This window comes from Zalophus californianus, chromosome 13, assembly GCF_009762305.2.
Source record: "Zalophus californianus isolate mZalCal1 chromosome 13, mZalCal1.pri.v2, whole genome shotgun sequence".
Lineage (NCBI taxonomy): Eukaryota > Metazoa > Chordata > Mammalia > Carnivora > Otariidae > Zalophus > Zalophus californianus.
The window spans coordinates 31,739,114-31,758,655 of NC_045607.1; the positions used below are offsets into that span (position 1 = coordinate 31,739,114).

Consider the following 19,542-nt stretch of genomic DNA (forward strand, 5'->3'; position numbering starts at 1 on the left):
CCGGTCTAGTAGTCACATTCATACTATTATTTTTTAAATAAGACTCGCTTGCTCTCCAAAATTGTCTTTGTAACCAGTAACAAAAATTAAATTATATATATTTTAAAAATCGTATTACCTCTGGTGTTTACCCTGTATGATCAGTTCCTATTTATTTGTATGTTCTTATTTAGGGATCAAACACGTGAGACTCACTGAATGCTCCCGGGGCTTCCAAATGAATGTGCCAGTCAGTTGCTATTAACTGAAGCAAGTTTAGGGAACTCGGTCTGGGTTGATAGAACACAACCGAAACAGCTGTATGCAATCCATTTTATGATCTGAGCCCCCTTCGGGACAGCTGGAAAGTCAGGGCAGAGATCTGGATCCATTAAGAATGACCTAAAATCTTAGATGGACCATACCTCAGAGGGGTTCTACAGGGCAGGTGGACAAAGCCTCTGCTAGGAAAATTAACATGTGTCATTTGCCAAAATGACTGCCTCTCTTTTATTTCCATATAAAATAAAGGAGAGTTAATAAACAAGACTTAGTAAGACAGCACTTTAAAAATTGCACTTGTATATGGAAGCGAACAACCATTATCATTTTGCTATGTCTGATTTATAGGTAATCCCCATCTTTCACCATTTGTTAAAATAAAATAAAGGAAGAGAGAAATTAAGAAGAGAGAATTTCTGCCTTGTTTGCACCACATACATACCCTTGATACAGGAAGTGTATTCTAAAGATCAACCTTAAGACACATCCTACCCTGGCAAACAACCCTTGGCTGTTCTTGTTTTTAAATACAAAGACACTATAATTGTATTCCCCAGAAAGAGTTTTAAAACAGTTATATTATCCTTTTTTTTTTTTTCCTGCTGGGATAGCATCGTCCAAAAGTGCTTTGTTAGCAATTTCTTAGAAAACCCTCATGAACTATACCCTCCCCTCCCACACCAACCCCAAAGCCTAAATATAAAACACAACCCCAACACAATACTCTGCAAGTTTTCTGGCTTTAGGTTGTAAGGAAAAGTGCCAGAAAGAAAAAAAAAAAGTCTTTTCGACAGGAGCTGCTTTTTCTCTTAAGGAAGGACAGAAAATGGTAGGTGTCCAGACCCATTCCTCTGCTGCTTAGCAAGTAGGTGCTGGCCACTGAGGTGGCTCCCTGCTCCGGCTGCTCCCGTTCAGAAAGGCAGGGTGTCCAGGAAGAGCTTGTCGATGATGGAAGGTGGAGACACCAAGTCTTCCAGCTTCAGGTAGAAGATGCGCTGGAGGCCCAGGGTGCAGATCTTGCGCAGTTCTACCAGCGCACCCAGGACTTTGGGCTCACTGGGCTCCAAAGCCTGTCCCTTACTCTGGTGGTCTTTCAAGCTGCTTGTGATCTTGTTGCATAGCTCCTCCACTCTCTTTGGTTCTTTTAACCCATGTCGTTCTGCAGAGGGATAGAAAAGGGCAAGTTCAGGAAGTGGTTACATCTTAAGAGACTTTGTTTTTTTCTGTTCTTGCTTTTGTCTCTCTCTTTTTTTTAAAGTAGGCTCCATGCCCAACATGGGGCTTGAACTCATGACCCTGAGATCAAGAGTTGGATGCTCTACCGACTGAGCCAACCAGGCACCCCCATCATTTTTTTTTTTTTTTTTTTTAGATTTTATTTATTTGAGAGAGAGAGAGAGGGAGGGAGGGAGAATGAGTGGGGGTGGGGAGGGGCAGAGAGAGAGAGAGAGAGAGAGAGAGAGACAGAAGCAGACTCCCCGCTGAGCAGGGAGCCGTATGTGGGCCTCGATCCCAGGACCCTGAAATCACGACCTGAGCCGAAGGCAGATACTCAGCGGACCGAGCCAGCCAGGTGTCCCTGGACACCCCCATCTTAAGAGACTTTGCATCCTGAATTGAGGCCTGTGTCTTCTTCTACCAGTTGGGATAGCATTTTACAATCCAAGCGCCTCCCTCTTAGAGGTAACTCATGGCCTTTGGTATCAAACAGCACCAGGGTTTGAATCCCAGTCCTGCCATTTCCTCGCTGTGTGCCCCTGAGTTAGCCTCTTAATGTTTGGGCCCCAGTTTCCTTATAAGATGAAGGTAATGATTATCCCTAATTTAGGGTTTCTAGAAGGACCAACTTAGGTGAAGCACACCGTTCCTGGCCCACAGTCACACTGAATGAATGACAGAGTGGTAACTATTTTGCAGACATCATCCTACAAAAGCCCTGTCAGGAAGCAACTCTTCTTCAGAGTGACAAAGAAACACATCCAGGCAAAGGAATGAGTGTTCCCATCTTAACAGGTGGGGAAGGGGGGTGGCCTGTAAGTTCCATTTGCTAATGCAAGGGCTGCCCCACGAGACCCAGCATAAAGCATATTTCTTGTGTTTTCATGCTAACCAGCATTGAGAAGAATCCAGCTTTTCTTTTCCTTGTTTTTGGCCTCCCTTGAAACACCTATTGACCTACACCTGGCGCTCTGTACAAAATACACACGTCTTCCTACGGTGGAGATGGAAAAGTCAAAGAGAAAGGAAGAGGCCCAGTGTAGCCAGACATGAACACCTGTATCTCGTATTTTATAAAACAATATATAAAGGGATCCCCATGTTAAATATTATGATCTCCTATTTTATTTTAAGGTTAAGTGATTTTCCCAAAGTCCCAAAGACCGTGTCCTCCTGCCCCAGAGCAATGTTGCTTCTCTATTCAGAAAGGAGCCTCACGTCCAGCACAAATCACTTTGCTCTCCCTCAGCATTTAGATACCAAAGCCTCTTTCCTGAGAGAGAGCTTGGCCCTACTTATCTCAGTCAGGGTTTTTTATCTCTAAGTATATCTACATATAAAACAATAATTCTTGTGGGATGGAAGACATCCTTCCAAAGGGAAATCAAGCGACAGCGTCTAATTTTTCCAGCGTTTATTTTTTCAGTTGGAGGTATGTATTTTTTTTATTTTTTTAAATTCTGGTATAATTAACGTATAGCATTATATTCGTTTCAGGTGTACAAAAGTGTTCAGTGATTCAACAATCCTAGACATTACTCAGTGCTCATCAAGATAAGTATACTCCTAATCCTCAGTTGGGGATATTTTTGTTAGGCAAGTTATTTCCTTAAGACAAAAACAAAAAAAAAAATCAGTTAGCAAAATGAAGCAAGACCCAGACATTTCTTTCTTCTCTTGACCTAAATCAAAGGAGGCCCAAGGACCAGGAGCTCTGCACTCTTCCCTAGGTTGGCTAGTTGTGTATGACTTGGATGAGTTCCTCCCTCTTTAAGGCTTATCTTGAAAGGAGGAGGCTGGACTTAATGACCTCTCAGGTCCCTTCCAGCTCTGATGTGTTATAATCACATTAAACTACAACCATGAAAATTGCCAGCAGCATCTCCGAGGTTGGATTGTACCTTGCGGGCGTCTCATCTCGGTGCACCATCATATAGAGCAGAGGGCACTGGTTGTGCAGCCAGACAGAGCTGAGCTGGGTTCCTGTTCTGGTTACTTACTGGCCATGGGACCTCATCTCTTTGAGGTTCCGTGTCCTTCTAGGAAAATGGGGATTACAGGGTGGTAGATATACAAGTCTTTATTGTATTCTTCTTCGTTCCTTTCTGTGTGTCTCTTTTTTAAAGACTTTATTTTATTTTATTTAAAAGAGTGTGCATGTGCATATGCACGTAGGCACGTCAGAGTGGGGTTGGGGGGGAGGTTGGCGGGGGAGGGGGAGACGGGGAGAGAGAATCTTAAGCAGGCTCCATGCCCAGCGCAGAGTCTGACGTGGGGGCTCGATCTCACAACCCTGAGATCATAACCCAAGCTGAAATCAAGAATCAGACACTTAACCAACTAAGCCACTCAGGACCCCCAAGATTTTATTTTTTAAGTAATCTGTATACTCAATGTAGGGCTCAAGCTCACAACCCTGAGATCAAGAGTTGCATACTCCACAGACTGAGCAAGTCAGGTACCCCGTTTTCTGTGTATCCTAAATATTACACAATAAATTGAAAGAAAAAGCACAATTACAATAAAACCTACTTCCACAGGTTATTGTCAGGCTCAACTAAGATGATGCTACATGAAGGCCTTCTGCCAACTGCAGTGTGCTACACCCATGGTACAGTACCCACAACAGTGCTTGCCGCATGGCAAATGGTTGGCAACTGCAGGGTCAAACAAAAGGCAGCAAAGTGCCCCACTTCTCAAGCTTTGCAGTGCATGATTTTGCTTTTCCCAGGAAACTATTAGCTAATCAGCCCAGGTGCAAAACTGTCCTCTATGTTTATCTCTACTGCATACATAGTCCCTTTGTTTAGTCTCAAAAGACGTACCCAGGAGTGAACTTCAAGAGAAATTCTGCCTGCAACAGTGTTCTTCCTAAAGTTTTACCCACCCCCCCCCAAAAAAAACACAAAAAAGCAGACTGCAAGTTTGGCAGTGAACTTCAAGAGCTGTAAAATGTTCATAGGCTCTGACCAAGTAATCCAACTCTTGGGAATTTATCTGAAGGCAAAATTCAGCAGAAGACTAAAACTGTATGCATGAAGACATTTGGGGTAGCAGTATCTATTTAAAAAATGGGAAAAAGATAACGGGTGGAAGAATAGGGAAACTGCTAAATGGTATATGCACATAATGGGAGATTCTGCAGACATCAGAAAGGACAAATAGGAAGGCTATGAAGCAACATGGAAAAAAATATATATCACATTAAAGAAAGAACAGAATATAAAATAGTATCTAAGCTGTGATGACAGCCATGCAAAATTTATTTCTGCTTATAGAGAAGGGTCAAAGGAAACAGAAAAGTGAGACTATTTATGAGATTGTCAGCTAACTCTTTTCCTTTCTTTTAAAATTTCCAAGTTAGCAGTATTTGTGTATTAACCTGTTAACATAGCACAATCTGGGATTTGGTCTCTCTAGCAGCTGTAACATGATCAAATAGTCATCTTGTCTGATAGTAAATTCTATTAATACCGAGCTATATCAAATTAGGTTCACAACCTGGGGAGAGATGCTTTTCCTGAAATAAAATACCAATCCATTGATTTAAACTTTGCCTTCCTTTCAGTGCCCCATGTCTTGCATTATATTCAAGATCCTATATTCGTCTTCAGGATAAAGAAATGGAGCAAGGGGTTGGCTGGGTTTGGGGAGAGGCTTGATTATGGAACCTTATAACTAGACTTTCTCATGGCCAAACTCACAGAAGGTGCCTCAGAGTTTTCCCTGCTCTCCAACCAGTTGTGACTGCTCAATAACTATGGCAACCATTATTTATTCAGTGAATTCAAGTGGAGATCGATCCCTCCCTGCCAGCTGGATCAACCCTAGGCCTGGAATTCCTTGAGGAATTCAGAGACACTCCTGTTAGAGGCCAAAGGCACCTTCTTTGTTGTTTCGAACAGCTACTGGATTTGTGGTTTCTTTACTTTTTCAAAAGGGCTGAGGTAAAATTCAGTCTCCATGCAAATTTCTGCCAGCAGTCATGGAGATTTCCAAATCACCGGGGAGTCACTGAGTGGCGGGGGACCTTCCCAGTAATCTGAAATTCCTTAAAACCCCAATCATTGACGTTTTAGTTTAAGGGACCTCCTTTCTTTTTGGTGCCTGGTAAACATGGCTGCAGTGCTGACAGAGACTTCATCAAATCTGGGGGAAATCGGACATTTGGATTTCCCCCTTCCTAGAGAATCACACACAGATTTTCATGTAAGATCTTTGTCCACCATCAAACAAAACAAGCTCTTCCGGCATTTCTTGCTCTTTGATCTACATCATTTTTATCCAATACTTCCGATTCTGAGCTCAGCTTTCTGCATCCAAAACTTTAAGACGCATGTTCTAGAAATGGTTAAGTAACGCATTTATGTGTCATGATCGTAATACGTACGAGTTGGAAAGGATCTGAGTGATTTAGTTCACACTCCCACCCAAGACAAAACTCCCTACCGAGATGTCACAAAGACAGTGCCCGGCACCAGCTAGATAATAACAATATACTTAGTAGCACTTTATATTATACTCTTTTACTTACATTATTTTATCACACCCTCTCAACATCCTTGTGAATCAGGCAGGACAAAGATGATCTTTATTTAATAGATAAGAAAGCTTGGGCTCAGAGAGTTAAGTGACTTGCCCACAGTCAAATTTAGCAAATGGCTTATTTATTTTGCTCCAAGTCCAGACGTGTTTCTATTATACCAAGATGCCTTGAACAACATATTAGAATGTTCTTCATCCTGAGATGAATTCAGCCTCCCTGTAACTCCTTCCTACTTTCTGTGTACCTGATTAACTAATTGGTTAATTACTTCTTTCAACAAATACGTACTGAGCGCCTATTCTGTGCCTAGCAATGGTATAGCCATTGGGGTAGAGCAGTGAACAAAACAGACAGACAACAGATCATATTCCTGACCCGTGTGGTGTTGGTATCTAAAGAAACTGCTGGATTCCTATACAATTTTAGCTACCTGTGCTGAGAGAGGAAGGGAGGCAGGTGGGAGGAGGAGAGAGAGGCGGGAGGGAGGGGGAAAGGGAAGGAATAGGAGAGAGGAAAGAGGGGGGGAGAGAGGGAGGGAGAGATTGAGTGAAATAATATAGCTATTAAGGTCTGTGCTCATGGTTTTCCCTTTTCACCTCGTTAAGATCTATTCATCCTGTATGCAGATCAAATTTTTCTTCAAGGGAACTTTCCTTTGTGCTCCCAGTTTAGATCATGTTCTCCTATAGGCATTCTATTTTTTCCCTTTGAAGGATATAGCAGGGCGAAATCAGATGTTTACCTGACTCTTGCCTGCCTCCTCCATTAAATGTAAGCTCCATGGGGGCATGGGCTGTGTTTGCCCACCATTATACCTGCAGCACCAAGCTTACTACATAGGAGACACCAATAACTATCTGTTCAATGAACATGTACATGGAGGAACAATGACCTGTAAAATATGATTAAAAGAATGCTGAACATGTAGGCTGCTCAGAATAAACACACAAGTTGGAAATTAAGGAGCAGCACACAATGGTAAAGAACTTCACAAACTCTAAAACCTACCACATTAGAAGCTTTGGAGCCAGATTCCTGGATATCAAACCTAGCTCTGCCACTTATGAGCCCGCTGACCTTGGGTCTGTTTCCATGTTTGTAAAATAGGGCTGATAAGGGTACCTGCCTCTTGGGTTGTGGTGAGAATTAAATGAATTAATACATGTGAAGTATTTGGGACAATGCCAGCATATAGTTAAGTACTTAAAAAATATTAGCAAGAATCCTCTATGTCTAAAACTCAACTCATTAACATCTTATTCAAATCAGCCACTTCTCTGAGTTTGCCTATGAAGGATTTCACCACCCTCCCCATCGCTCTCATAACCATGTCTAATGATTCCACCCCCGTGACCATCATAGTTAATCCACCGCAAGAACTTTGATTATTATCTCTGTGATGTTCCTTGCATCGAGCTCCTCCTCTCATTCTCACTACCTCTGGGCTAGGTCTTCAGTAACTATTACCTAGATTGTTTCCATAGCTCTTGGCTGGTCCCTCTGCTTCCCATCTCTGCTGTAATCCATCCCAGGTCCTTCCAAATCTACTTACTATAAACAACATTAAACAAAAGAGCACATGTAAAGCCTTGGCGTGGTGCCTGGCATGGGGTATTTTAAAACGGTAGCTATTGTTAATTTCATGGAATCCTAATCACCATTAGCTTTCATTGTCCCTTGCTACTCAAGTGTGGTCCCTGCACCAGCAGCATCAACATTACCTGGCAGCTTGCTAGAAATGCAGAATCTCGGGCCCTGCCCTGGACCTGCCTCATCAGAACGTGCAGTTTAACAAGACGCTTAGTGAGTTCATGCACACGAAAGCTGGGGAAGCTCTGCTCTAGCCAATCCTGGTCCCTACGAGATGCCTGAGCCAGTCTGCACCCAGCATTCATCCAGTCTCCATAAACCTAACTCCCCGATGCCACTTGTCCCAGTATCAAAGTTTTTCTTACATTGAGCTGAATTTTTACAGTTCCCCGTTCTGTCTCTTGGGCACACACAAGAAACAAATCCTCTTCCTCGTGGCAAGCAGCAGGGGATGAGAACATGGTGATGGTAGCCATCAGGAGACCCAATAATGACAAGCAATTCCTTCTCCTTCCGAGCAGGCCTAAGGGCACAGGCCAACACGGAGACAACAGTAATACGGCTGCAGCCAAAGAGGAAAGCTAACACTAACCAACAACGAGGACCTTCCTGCTCTGCTCTGAGCTCCACTTCTTGGGGAAGTCATCTCACTGCTACTTCTCATTGCATATGTAACAGCCTTTACTGCAGGGCGGTCATGCTGATCAGGAAGCCACAAGCTGGTCAGCAGTCTGTGCTGAGGCTGTAGTGTAGTGCTTCCCAGTCTGTCTGTCTTTGGTTTACTAGAGTATGTGTCTGTCTCCCCAAGGAGACCACAAACTCTTTGAGGATGAGTGATTGTGTGCCTGGCACATAGCAGATGCTCAATAAATATCACTGAATTAATCTGAATTGAAATATGGTAGTCCTCAGGAATTCAGATTATTTTCTAATAACAAAGTGGGAGGCTAAAAATAATTAATTTTCCTAATTTGGGGAGACTTTCTGAAGTTCACAGTTAACCCATTCATTTAACCAGTATTTGTCACGTGCCAAGACATTTTTAAATGCCAAAGTAATTATAAAGATGAATAAGACTCTTCCTGCCCTTCAAGAAACCCACAATCTAGTTAGAGAAGAAGAGACACAAATAAATTATTTAATATAATGTGTATGTGCAATTGTAGGGATGCAGGAAATTATATGGATTCTCAAGAGCAGAGCTAGCTCTTCCTGGGGGTAAGAAAATAACATTTAAGATAATAATAATGAAGGTTTGTCTAATATTTTTTTTCTCTTCAAAGTACACATTAGCTCATTTAATCTTTATAGGAAACCTACAAGCAGACACGATCATCTTTGTGAAAAATGAGAAAACTGAGATTCAGAGAGTGTAAGGAAAAAAAGAGAGAGAGAGTACATAAGAAATTAGCCCAAGACCGCACAGCTAGGAAGTAGCAGAGTGAAGACTTGAACTCAGATCTCCAATCTCCAAATCCCAAGACAATCCCTACCTCTTTTTAAAAAATGATATTGCCCTGCCAAGTTTTACACTTAGTTTTCTTTGCAATGCAGCTGATGGCTATACGGGATATAAAAACAGGGTAACCAGGTAACCATTTAGAATGAGCAGGGGAGCTCTGGGAAGACAGGTGGTGGAGGGTATGGCAGGATCAGCCACCTGCCTGGCCCTTCTCTGTCATTGTTCATTACTTTCTGCCCCTGGTTCAGCCTTCCTTCTTGTTCCTCAATCTTAGAATTCATGTTCCAACAAGACCAGGAAAAAGACTACAGGCATAAGAGAAAGGAGTCATTTTCTCACTTGACAGAAGACCTGAGAGGGAAAAGAAAGCCGTGGAGAACATTCTTTTAGTGTAGTGATGCCAAATGGCATTTGGGCACTCAAGATTCCCTCCGCCATCTGGTCTAAAATGGCCTTTCCGATCTTAGTTCCCTTTTCACTGCATGGGAAAGGCATTTTACTTTGAGGCTAGATCATCATACCAGGCCATAAGATAAATACCACATCGAACCAATCTTTTCCCTGAAAATCCTTTAAATTTCCCCAAAGTGCAGCTCTCGCCACCGGAAGCAGAGAGCCTAGGACCCACTGTGGACATGAGGTCTCTGTCTCATGCTCACTCCAGGGCAGACACTCTTCAAGTAGGATAGCCTGCACTCTTGATTCTTCTTTCTATCCAGATTATATGTGGGATTTAACATATGTGTTATGGAACACCGCGGTACTTGCTTTTCCCCAAAGGAGCAGGCAGGACCTGCTGTTTCCCTTGATCTGGATTGTCCTTCCTCTGCATCTTCCCATGGATACACGCTACCTCCTTGGGAAGCCATTCATGACCAGCACCTCCACCTTTCTCTGCCTGAAAAAAGTGAGCAGTAATCTGGACTTTCCCTGCACCAAATCTATTGCTTCTAAGGACCTGGACACTAACCGCCACACAACGAGTTCATCGCATCCTAATCACATATGACTTCCTAGAAGGCTATACCCTTTCTGACAGTAGAATTGATGCATGGCTTATCTTTGCATCCTGAGAGACTGACACCAGGCCTGGCATATAGTAGGCCCTCAATATTTATTTAAACAAATGGATACTTATAAAACGGTAATTCCACACTAACTTTCTGTTTGGGGGTCTTATGTATGAAACATAATGAACTGTTACCAGACCTCACCTCACCGGTATCCCATCAGAAGCAAAGCATTTCTGTTGCTCCCTCGTCAGGGATGGGGCACCGGTGAAAGGAGATTTGGGGACTTAAAAACATTTGACAACCACAACTGTGCGGAATGAGAGCGATCTGAAAGAAACCATTTCCTGCCCCACCTCACCACCTAGTTTTTCACAAGGAGGCCTAGAAACAGGTGGAAGAAGCAGAAGAAAAGAAGTAGAAAATAAAAGCCATGTGAGTGCCAACTTCTAATACTGCCCAGATTCTTCCTAATTTTCCTGGAAAAGAGATTTCCTTTTCATGAGTTCTTCCTTGTGGTTTAGGAGCAGACAATTTTGGGATGAGTTTTCTGATGCCAGCAGCCCAGCTGATCACAGCCCCACCATCAGTGGAGTTTACTCCGAAGTCAGGATTTCCTGGGAGCCCATATTCAAATGGAAATGAGTATCTGCAACAACGCACATTGCTGTTTCCCAGACATCACCTTTTCTGCCATTTCCTGATGCTTTCAGACATTTCAACCCCCCCTCCCAATGAGCAAATCACAAAGTACTGCAAGGTGCAGAAATGAGAGAAGAAGAGCTTATTCCTCCTTGTGGGTATTAACCACAGCACCTAGGACAGCCCTGCCCAGGCCTGCAGGACCGAGGGCGGGGACTGGGACTACCCCACAAAGGACGGGGGGACGGGGTTGGGGGACTGGGGGGCTGTGCCCGAGCGCTGGGCGAGTGCAGCTTCATTTCTTCAATAATACCAGTGTCCTCCTTTGAGCCTCTCAAGCATCCAAGGAGATATTCACCAAACATAACATCTCCTAAAGCCACCATCAGCTTCCTCATGCCACCGAGTTTGATTCTGTACTCCCTAGGGCTTTCAAGGGGGAGGGGCAGGCATGTGCCTACTTTGAGGGGGTCCCTGTCACCACCATTCCAGGACGGAATGTAGGTGGATCGAGTGCCTCTTCCAAATCCAGTTTGGCCACATCACAAACCTACTTTCCCATAATCCTTACTGCTGCCTCATAGAATAGGAGTTGTTATCCCCATTTTACAGATGGGGAAACTGCAGTCCAGAGAAATGAAATGCATTACTGAGTACACACACTTATTAAATACAGGGCCCCAGATTACAACTTGGGGGTGCTGGATTCCATAGTCCACGCTGCTTCTGCTAGGCCAAACTGCCTCTTCCCTGAGCAAATCTCCACATAAAGGGCAGTGAGCCGGGCAGCAGTAGCTGCAGGACACATGGCAGGCTAGAGGCAGAGGTGGGACTGGCACCACCTTCTCCTAATTCCTTCTCGGTGTTCTCTGCACTGAGCTGCTCAATGTCTCCAGGTGGGGACTGTCCGGCCCTCACGTGTCCTGGGCTCATCGTCATCTATTAATTTCTACTTAGTGAGTAAAACAAACACACAAAGATGTAAGCCTCATTGGCTTTCCTCTTAAACCACAGCTCCTTTAGCTGCTCTGGCCTTTTTCCTCTTATTGGTGCTCAAAACCAGCTGTCGGGGTAGCTCTTTCTAAAATGAAAGCCTGGCTCGGATGCTCTCCTGGTCGACACTTCCCACGGATCCTCACTCCTCTCCGAATGAACTCGGACCTCCTCACTGATGTGTGAAAGGCTCTTCATGCCTCGCCCCACTCTTCCCTGCCAGGCCAGTCTCACTTCCCAGCACTCTATTTTTTTTTTTTTTTTTTTTTTACTCATTTCCTTCCTGAAACTTATGACAGCCATGTAGTCAATGGGTTTAGCAAATTTTTATGTATCCCTAGAATTCTCAGTCCTTCCATTTTAGCCTGGAGATATCCCGTGCTTTTATCAAGGACCATCCATGCTTTTAACATGTTACGTCTTTTGAGAAGCACACCCCCACCTTTGTACCCACTCCCACGCCCCACCATGGCACAGCACCCTGTCTCACACACATTCGTGTGCATGTTCTGGCTCCTCCAGGGATGTGCGCTATCGTCTCTGAAAACCCACTGATGTGAGCAGAGTGCTGAGATCAGTGAGCACTTATTGATTCACTGGACTCAACACTCATTTCCATAGGGATGTGGCAACGTGCTGGTTTTATTTATGGCAAGCCAAGGCTGGCTCTAAGTGGCAGTCATTTCCCCAATTTTCTGGTGTGTTTATGTGTGTGTTGTGTGTGTGTAGGTGTGTGACAGCCAAAGCCAGAATCCACCTTTAACACAGGAAAGGAGAGGAAGGGGGACATGGTCACTCCAGTGGCCAGGGTGGTGCTTACCTGTGATCATGCTCAGTGCTGACAGGCATGCTAAGGCTTGGATATCAAGGTTCAGGCTCTGCAAACTTAAGGAAAAGTCTTTAATGGAGTCGAGCCACTCCCCAAATCCACGAAGGCACTGAAGTCGATGCAGGACAAGTCCATTGCAGAACACAAACTTATCTTCAGCAGTGTTCGACCTACAAGACAAAGTCATAGGGGTGGGAAATAGAGACACATCAAATGGGTGTGTTCAGTCTGTCCAACATCAGAACACAAAGGCACCTAAACAGCCATGGGACAGTGTTCAGAGCCCAGCCTGGTGCTATGGAACCTTCCTAGATACTCCTGATGGACAAGACTGTGCTCCTGGGATCACCCACCACCGCCACCTGTCTGCGCTGTCTGGGTGAGCGGCAGCCCTGGGGAGCTGGGTTGTGGGGGGAGCCCCTGCTCTCTTATTACTCAAATCAGGTGCTGTCCCGCCAGGGATGGGACGCAGAGTAACAGGCACTCTGGGAGGATGGAAGTGAAGCCCCAGGCACCGCCTCTTTCTGTAGTGAACGCGAGCTTGTTCCCTTCAGGGCTCCTTGGCCAGGACTTCTCCCTTTTATTCTTAAATGTCAAAAACTGATAAGACCCGAGACTAGACACTACAATTCCACTGTGCAGACTCTAAGAACACCAAGTCCTTGCAACTGCCAGAAGTCAATCACAGAAATAAAAAGGGATGCAAAATCAAAGTAGGCGTTGTTTTAGGCCTCCTTCTGTACTTTTAGCAGTGGGGCTGCAGAGGGCTATTTCTAAACCTGCCTGATAGTTTACATCATGTCCATCATCATCTTGTTCCTCTCTCATGAAAAGTGCCCTGGAACACCAAGACGTCACCACTTAGCTGTGGGGCCTGGGAGACTCCTTTCATCTCTCCTTTTCCTTCTCTATAAAACAGGAATTCTGATTACTACGTCCCAAGATTGTTGTGGGAATTCAATAAAGGATCTGAAAGCCCATGCACAGGGCCTGGTACATAAGAGGAGCTCAATGAGTGTCAGGCGTAACTAATTCTGAATTCTCTATGGTCCTTACTTGAATCCTACCTTTCCTTTAATTTTCCAGTCTCTTGCTACATACTTCTCTCTTTCAGCTCATTGCGCTAACAAGTTAATATCTCTTGATTTGGGCTTCTTGGATGAATAGCTTTATTCATTCATTCACTTAGCAATTATGTCCTTAGCACCAGGTATGTGCCATCCCTGGAAACAGGCACTGGAGAAAACTTGGTGAGAGTGCATATGTGGCACCTGCCTGCATACAGCTCATCCCTTACTTAATCCTTTGCTGCCTGCCTAATAGAGGACAGTCCCATTGCTGGCTTGGCTTCTGTGCACACCAGACTGGCTGTAATTATGCTAAAGACTGACTCCCTAGATGTAACTCCACCTCTGTCTCTCCTACAGATCCTGCCACAGAGGCACACACAGGAAAGAATGGTTCAGGCTTAGAGTTTAAAACCTGGACCTCAGGCCACTGGCATCAGAATCATGGGAGCATGAGTTAAAAATGCAGATTTCTGGACTTCTTCCCAAAGTAGCTCCAAACCAAAATAGCTGAGAATGAGGCACGGGAATCTGCTCTTCAAACAAGAGTTTCTGGTAACACCGTAGGAAGAGCTTAGAGAGAAGCTTGGATCCCAGGTTCCAGCTTTTTGGAAAATCACTGCCTCTCTGTCTTTGGTGTCACTGAGTAGGAGACATTGGACCAGATCTCTTGATCCAGAAGCTATTCTCTTGGAGTAAACATTGGGGGTTGAGAAGCTGTGGGAACTCTTTAGAGCCCCATCTGGCGTACTAGAACAGTCACTCGTTAAATAGAAACCCATGAGGTAAATGCAATGTTCAAAACAAATACTCGCCTACCAGGAAATACCTTATGCACCATGAGAGAATCTTCCTAGAATCATAGAATGTTAGAACTGCCCTGGGCTTCAGAGATCAACAGATCTAACCTCCTCGTTTCACAAAGCAAAGTGAATTTCAGGGGAGGCTAGTGACCAGCTCAGGGTCTTACAGCAAGTCCATGTTGCAACTGAGACTAGAACCCGGGAGTCCTGGCTCTCAGGCTAGTGCTCTCACCCATGGCCCAGTTTCACTCACGCCTGACCATACTTCCTATTTCCTTCCTGAGCAAACTTTTCATCGATGACTCCGTTACAAACACAGCAGGTTTCCAACTTCTTCAAAGCAAGGGGAGAACTTAAAAAAAAAAAAAAAAGATAAAATCATCATAATTACCTGATGGAAAGTCTGAGAACAAACAGCTCCAAAAAGGCTGATTCTATAAGTAATGTCTGATCTTCTTTGGGGAGATCAGTAAATCCAGGAATCTTTTCTGCCCAGCTTCTGGACACATCAATGGAGGCTGTCAGGAGATTGTAGAACTGTTGCACGTGCTCAGCATCAGTTCCTGCAGCAGCCTGTTCGGCGGGACAGTACTAGAAGGCAAACCACAGAGAGCCACGTTAGCTCAGTTCCATGGGGACAGCAGCACCATTTGCAAATAGGCTTTTCCAAGACTGTCAGTGCCTAAATCCTCATTTTTAGGTCCCACGGTTATAAAACCTTTTTTTTTTTTTGCATCTGATTTTCACAATGTAAACAGCAAATTTTGCCACCTCTTAACAGACAAAAGAAATCTGAAGTCCCATTAGTGCAGTAGTTTTCAATCCTGGTGCAAGACTGAAATCAAGTTTAAAAAAAACACCATGTCTAGCTCATCCGCACAGAGATTCAAGTTTAACTGGTCTGGTGTGGGGGACTGGTCATCAGGAATTTCAAAGGCTCCCCAGGTGATTCCAAAGAGCAGCCATTGTTGAGAAGAACCATTAGCCCAGAGGTTTGTGTCCAAGTAGGCCTCCAGGGTCTACTGATTCTGCTAAAGCACAGCTGTCTCTAAGATGCTAATTAAGCCACAGTTCTCAAAGTGTAGTCCCCAGACCAGCAGCACCTGGGAATGTGCCGGAAATGAACATCTTGGGCCTACGGGACCTACGGAAGCAGAAACTCTGAGGGTAGGAGAGACTGTTTTATGGAGATCTCCAGCTGATTCTCATGCACACTGGAGTCTGGGAACCACAGAATTAACCAATAGGAGAAGAGAATGATTTTTGCTTGCCACAGGTGGATTTCTGTGAGGTAAAACAAACCAGGCTGGGGAGGGGGGTGGTGTTTCCTTAGCAGGGCCCAGGCAGTCATGTGCCATCAGACTCAGGACTTGTGGCAACTTAAATTCATGAAAATTAAATAAAATATAAAGCCCAGTTTCTCAGCCACACTGGCCATATTTCAAGTGCTCCAAAGCCATGTGTGGTGTAGAACATTTCCATCACTGCAGAATATTCTATTGGACGGCGCTGATCTAAAGATCCCAGGAGAAGAAAGGTACAAGTAGGAATACAGTCCTTGTCCAGCTTTTGGATATTCTGGTAGAGTCAGGGTTTTGCTTGAGTCACTGGAGGAAAAAGTCTTTCCTGCTTTTGGCAGGAAGATTGATACAGCAAGATAATAATCAAGGGACAACCAACAATACAGAGACTTAAGAGATCTGCAGAAATACTCATGTACATATGTGCCCTAACGCAGCCTTGGGTGCGTTTGTGGCTTTCTCTCAGTTCCTCCTGGGGTATGGATTTTAATCTGTATTTTACAGATGAGAAAAACGAGGCTCAGGGGGACTCAGGGAGGCTAAGAGACTTTCCCAAGGCACACAAGCAACAGTGGTCCAGCCAACACTTAAACATGGCCCTGTGACTTCCACTCCTACACTTACTGGCTGTTTTTTTTTTTTTTTAAGATTTTATTTATTTATTTTTCATAGAGAGAGAGAGAGCATAAGCTGGGGGAATGGCAGGAAGAGGGAGAAGCAGGCTCTCTGCTGAGCAAGGAGCCCGATGTGGGACTTATCCTAGGACTCTGGGATCATGACCTGAGCTGAAGGCAGCCGCTTAACCGACTGAGCCACCCAGGCACCCACTTCCTGGCTGTTAATATGTCTGATGTTCCTAGCTGGTAGCCTGTGGCATAGTTTTAAAAAGCATTTTGCTTTGCTCTAATTGGAGGTCTCCGCGTGTGTATTTGGTCCCATGTTTTGTCAGCAGCACAGTGACTGGCACGTAATTGACCCCCAGTAAGTTGTTGAATATTGTTCAGTGAAAGAAGAGGTGTGGGGGGGCGGTGCATAGGTTTGTCACAATGCCCTAACCTGGCTGGTGGAGGAACAGCCAGCAAGCACCAGGTGCTGACTGAGGAACTACTTAGATGGGAGGAAATGAGGCACTTGTCTTAACTGGGTCTCTTTTTTTTCCCTGTGTGCTTTCCCAAGAGGCATCATGAAATAGCAAGACACCATCAGACAAGGGGCCCAGCTGCTTTAATCCTAGATTTGTCCAGGGCCCGATTTTGTGAAAGAATGTAGCTCTGCCTGTAGATACCTGGGATAAATTACTTCGTTTTTCTAAGCCTCAGTTTTCTCCTCTGCAAAATGGGGATAATACCCTCCCCAAGATTCTGTTGTAAGGATTATATGTGATGATATACTTGAAGGGCCCGACATAAGGAAGATATCTAGCAAATGACGACAGCGATGATACTGATAACGATTATGATCCTTGGAACTAACACTGGCCCTCCACTTCCATATTTATAAAATGGGGAAAGGGGCTGAACCTGAAGGTTTCTAATTCTCAGCCCTGACTTTCTAGAATCCTATAACATCAGGTCCAGTTCAGAGTCCTGGCTCCTCTTTCTCAATAATCCCACCCAGGGCTTGGAGTCTATGAAGCCCTGGATGTTTCTGTGCTGTGATTGGACTTCTTGGGAGCAAAGTCCGGGAGTAGGAAGCAGTCCTCCTTCCCACAGATAGTCAAGGATGGTGGCACGATCCTGATGTCACGACACGTCCCCCCACCTCCTTTTAGCACATAGACTACTAACTGGAAGAGAGTGGAAAAAGAGATTTTATTTAACTGTTTTTTTTTTCTTTCCACTTTCTCTTCTTCTATGAATCTAATTCCATATACTTTCCAAGGACAGGAGGAAAATGAGAGCAGAACCCCCTTTAGAAAGCTGACAGCACTACATGTGAAACTCCCGAGTGGTATCTGGAGTGGAGTAAAGAAGGTTGGACTAGGCAGCAGGTCATGGGGTCCTGCTCCAGGCTCTGGCATTGACTTGCTGTGCAGCCCTAGCCAAGTTACTTAACTTATCTGGAGAAGGAAATGACCAGGCTACCTTATTTTTAAGATCCCTTCTGGCTCTTTGCATTCAGCTATCTTTCTGTTACTGATTTCTAGTTTAGTTGCATTGTGATTTGATGGCAGACATTATCTGTTTCCTCTTCTTTTAATTTTGTTAAGGTGTGTTTTATGGCCCAGATTATCAACTATCCTGGCGAATGTTCCATATGGTGGCTCTTGCATTCGATGATTTTAAATGTTGCTAATCATACCAGGTATGATGTTACTGCCTAGAATTTGACACTGATTCAGCATTATTTTGCCTTAAAATAGTGTGTTAAATGGAGAGAAAAAGACCAAAGGTTGTAAACTTTTCCCTGGGAATGGGACCTAATAGCCCCTTCCTGCATTGACCTCCCTGAAACCATGGCTCACAACTCAATAATCTCTCTGCTTTCAATATCTGCTCAGAATCCTCCAGAGTGCTTAGCTTCCACCCAGCATCCTCTGCAGGCCTCCGTCCCTGCTGGGTTCACATTTCATTCATCCTGCACACAGGGAGATGTAGACCCTGCCTACCCAGCATGTGCCATTGTCTCTGATGGAGTCCAGCAAGGAGAAAAGCCAGCGGGCCTGGCATGCCAGACTCCAGCCAGACCCTCTGGGCTTCACCTGCAGTGTTTCTGGTCCACGTTCCAGAATTCTGGGGCCAAACTGGATTCAGCCTGAATTCAGGTGACTGGTGGGTCAGCACCCAATGGTAGGGGAAAAGACAAACCAAACATCCCCTCTACTGAACATAAGATTTAAAGAAACAGAACAAAACATTTTGGATCCTTTCTCACCTGTCCTAGCAGTTTTTATCAAATCTCACCAAGGAATACTGGATCTGGGGTTAGAAGAATCAGATCTCCATTTTCTGCTTCTGGGCTCCCCTATATCACTCTGCCTCTGGGCTAGGCAAGTTTGGGGTTCACCAGAGAAAATCTGGAAATATTTGTTTATCAATCATTCCCAACGAATTTAGGCCAAATAGAGAAAGACTTTAAAAAATGAATCTTTTTTTCCTGTTTAGGCTTTTTATTCCAGCCTATGTGAATAATCAATCCATCCAAAATATGGCTGTACCTCTAGTCAAAGGCACAGTATTACATTTACTAACCATTTAGAAGAGGCTACAGATAATGTCCGAAGGAAGTTTCTCTGAATAACCTAGAATGAGAATCTAGAGCTGAAAATATCAACAGAAGTTACTTAAACGAGTCTCCATTTTGCATATGGCAACACTAGGGCTGTGCAGGTCGACTTCATCAACAACCCTAAAGACCTAAAATAAGTTGTTTGAATGGGAATTAAATGAGACCCTCCATGAATGCCAGCCCTGGGACATTAACAGTGTGATGTTTTCAGAGCAGAATGGAATCTGATATTTACTCTATCTCATTGCCAGTCCAAGCTGAATATGTAAAATGTCCTAAGAACATTTTATCTCCCCTCAGAATGTTACTTTTCCCTGGGTCTTTCTATTTCTTTATACATTTTAGATGTGATCATTATATGAGCCAGACTATGTAGATATATTCCTAGGTTCTTACACTTTAAAAGGTGACACTTAAAAAAAAAAAAAAAAGGCAACAAATGTGTTCTCCCCAGCGCTCCCAGCCATTTTTCTTTTCTAACCGCCTCCCCTGCTAAAAAACAAAACAAACAAAACAAACAAAAAAAACTGTCTTCTCCTCCCACTAATGACGTCACAACAGTGATACCTTTGCTTACTTTCTCTTTCCTTCA

At 44.2% G+C, this 19,542-nt stretch overlaps 1 protein-coding gene across 5 annotated transcripts in view; it reads right to left on the reverse strand.

Annotated features, from left to right (window-relative positions):
• Positions 1-969: 969 nt before the first annotated feature.
• The window catches only part of NR4A3 (nuclear receptor subfamily 4 group A member 3), a 35,753-nt gene continuing 17,180 nt past the window's right edge, over positions 970-19,542 (reverse strand). For all 5 annotated transcript variants that reach the window (XM_027615335.2, XM_027615337.2, XM_027615336.2 and 2 more), the window contains exons 6-8: positions 14,813-15,012; positions 12,543-12,721; positions 970-1,420 (exon numbers count right to left, since the gene is read on the reverse strand). In XM_027615335.2, the coding sequence (XP_027471136.1) occupies positions 1,173-1,420; positions 12,543-12,721; positions 14,813-15,012 (627 nt within the window). In that variant the 3' untranslated portion in view covers positions 970-1,172. The remainder of the gene's footprint in view (positions 1,421-12,542; positions 12,722-14,812; positions 15,013-19,542) is intronic.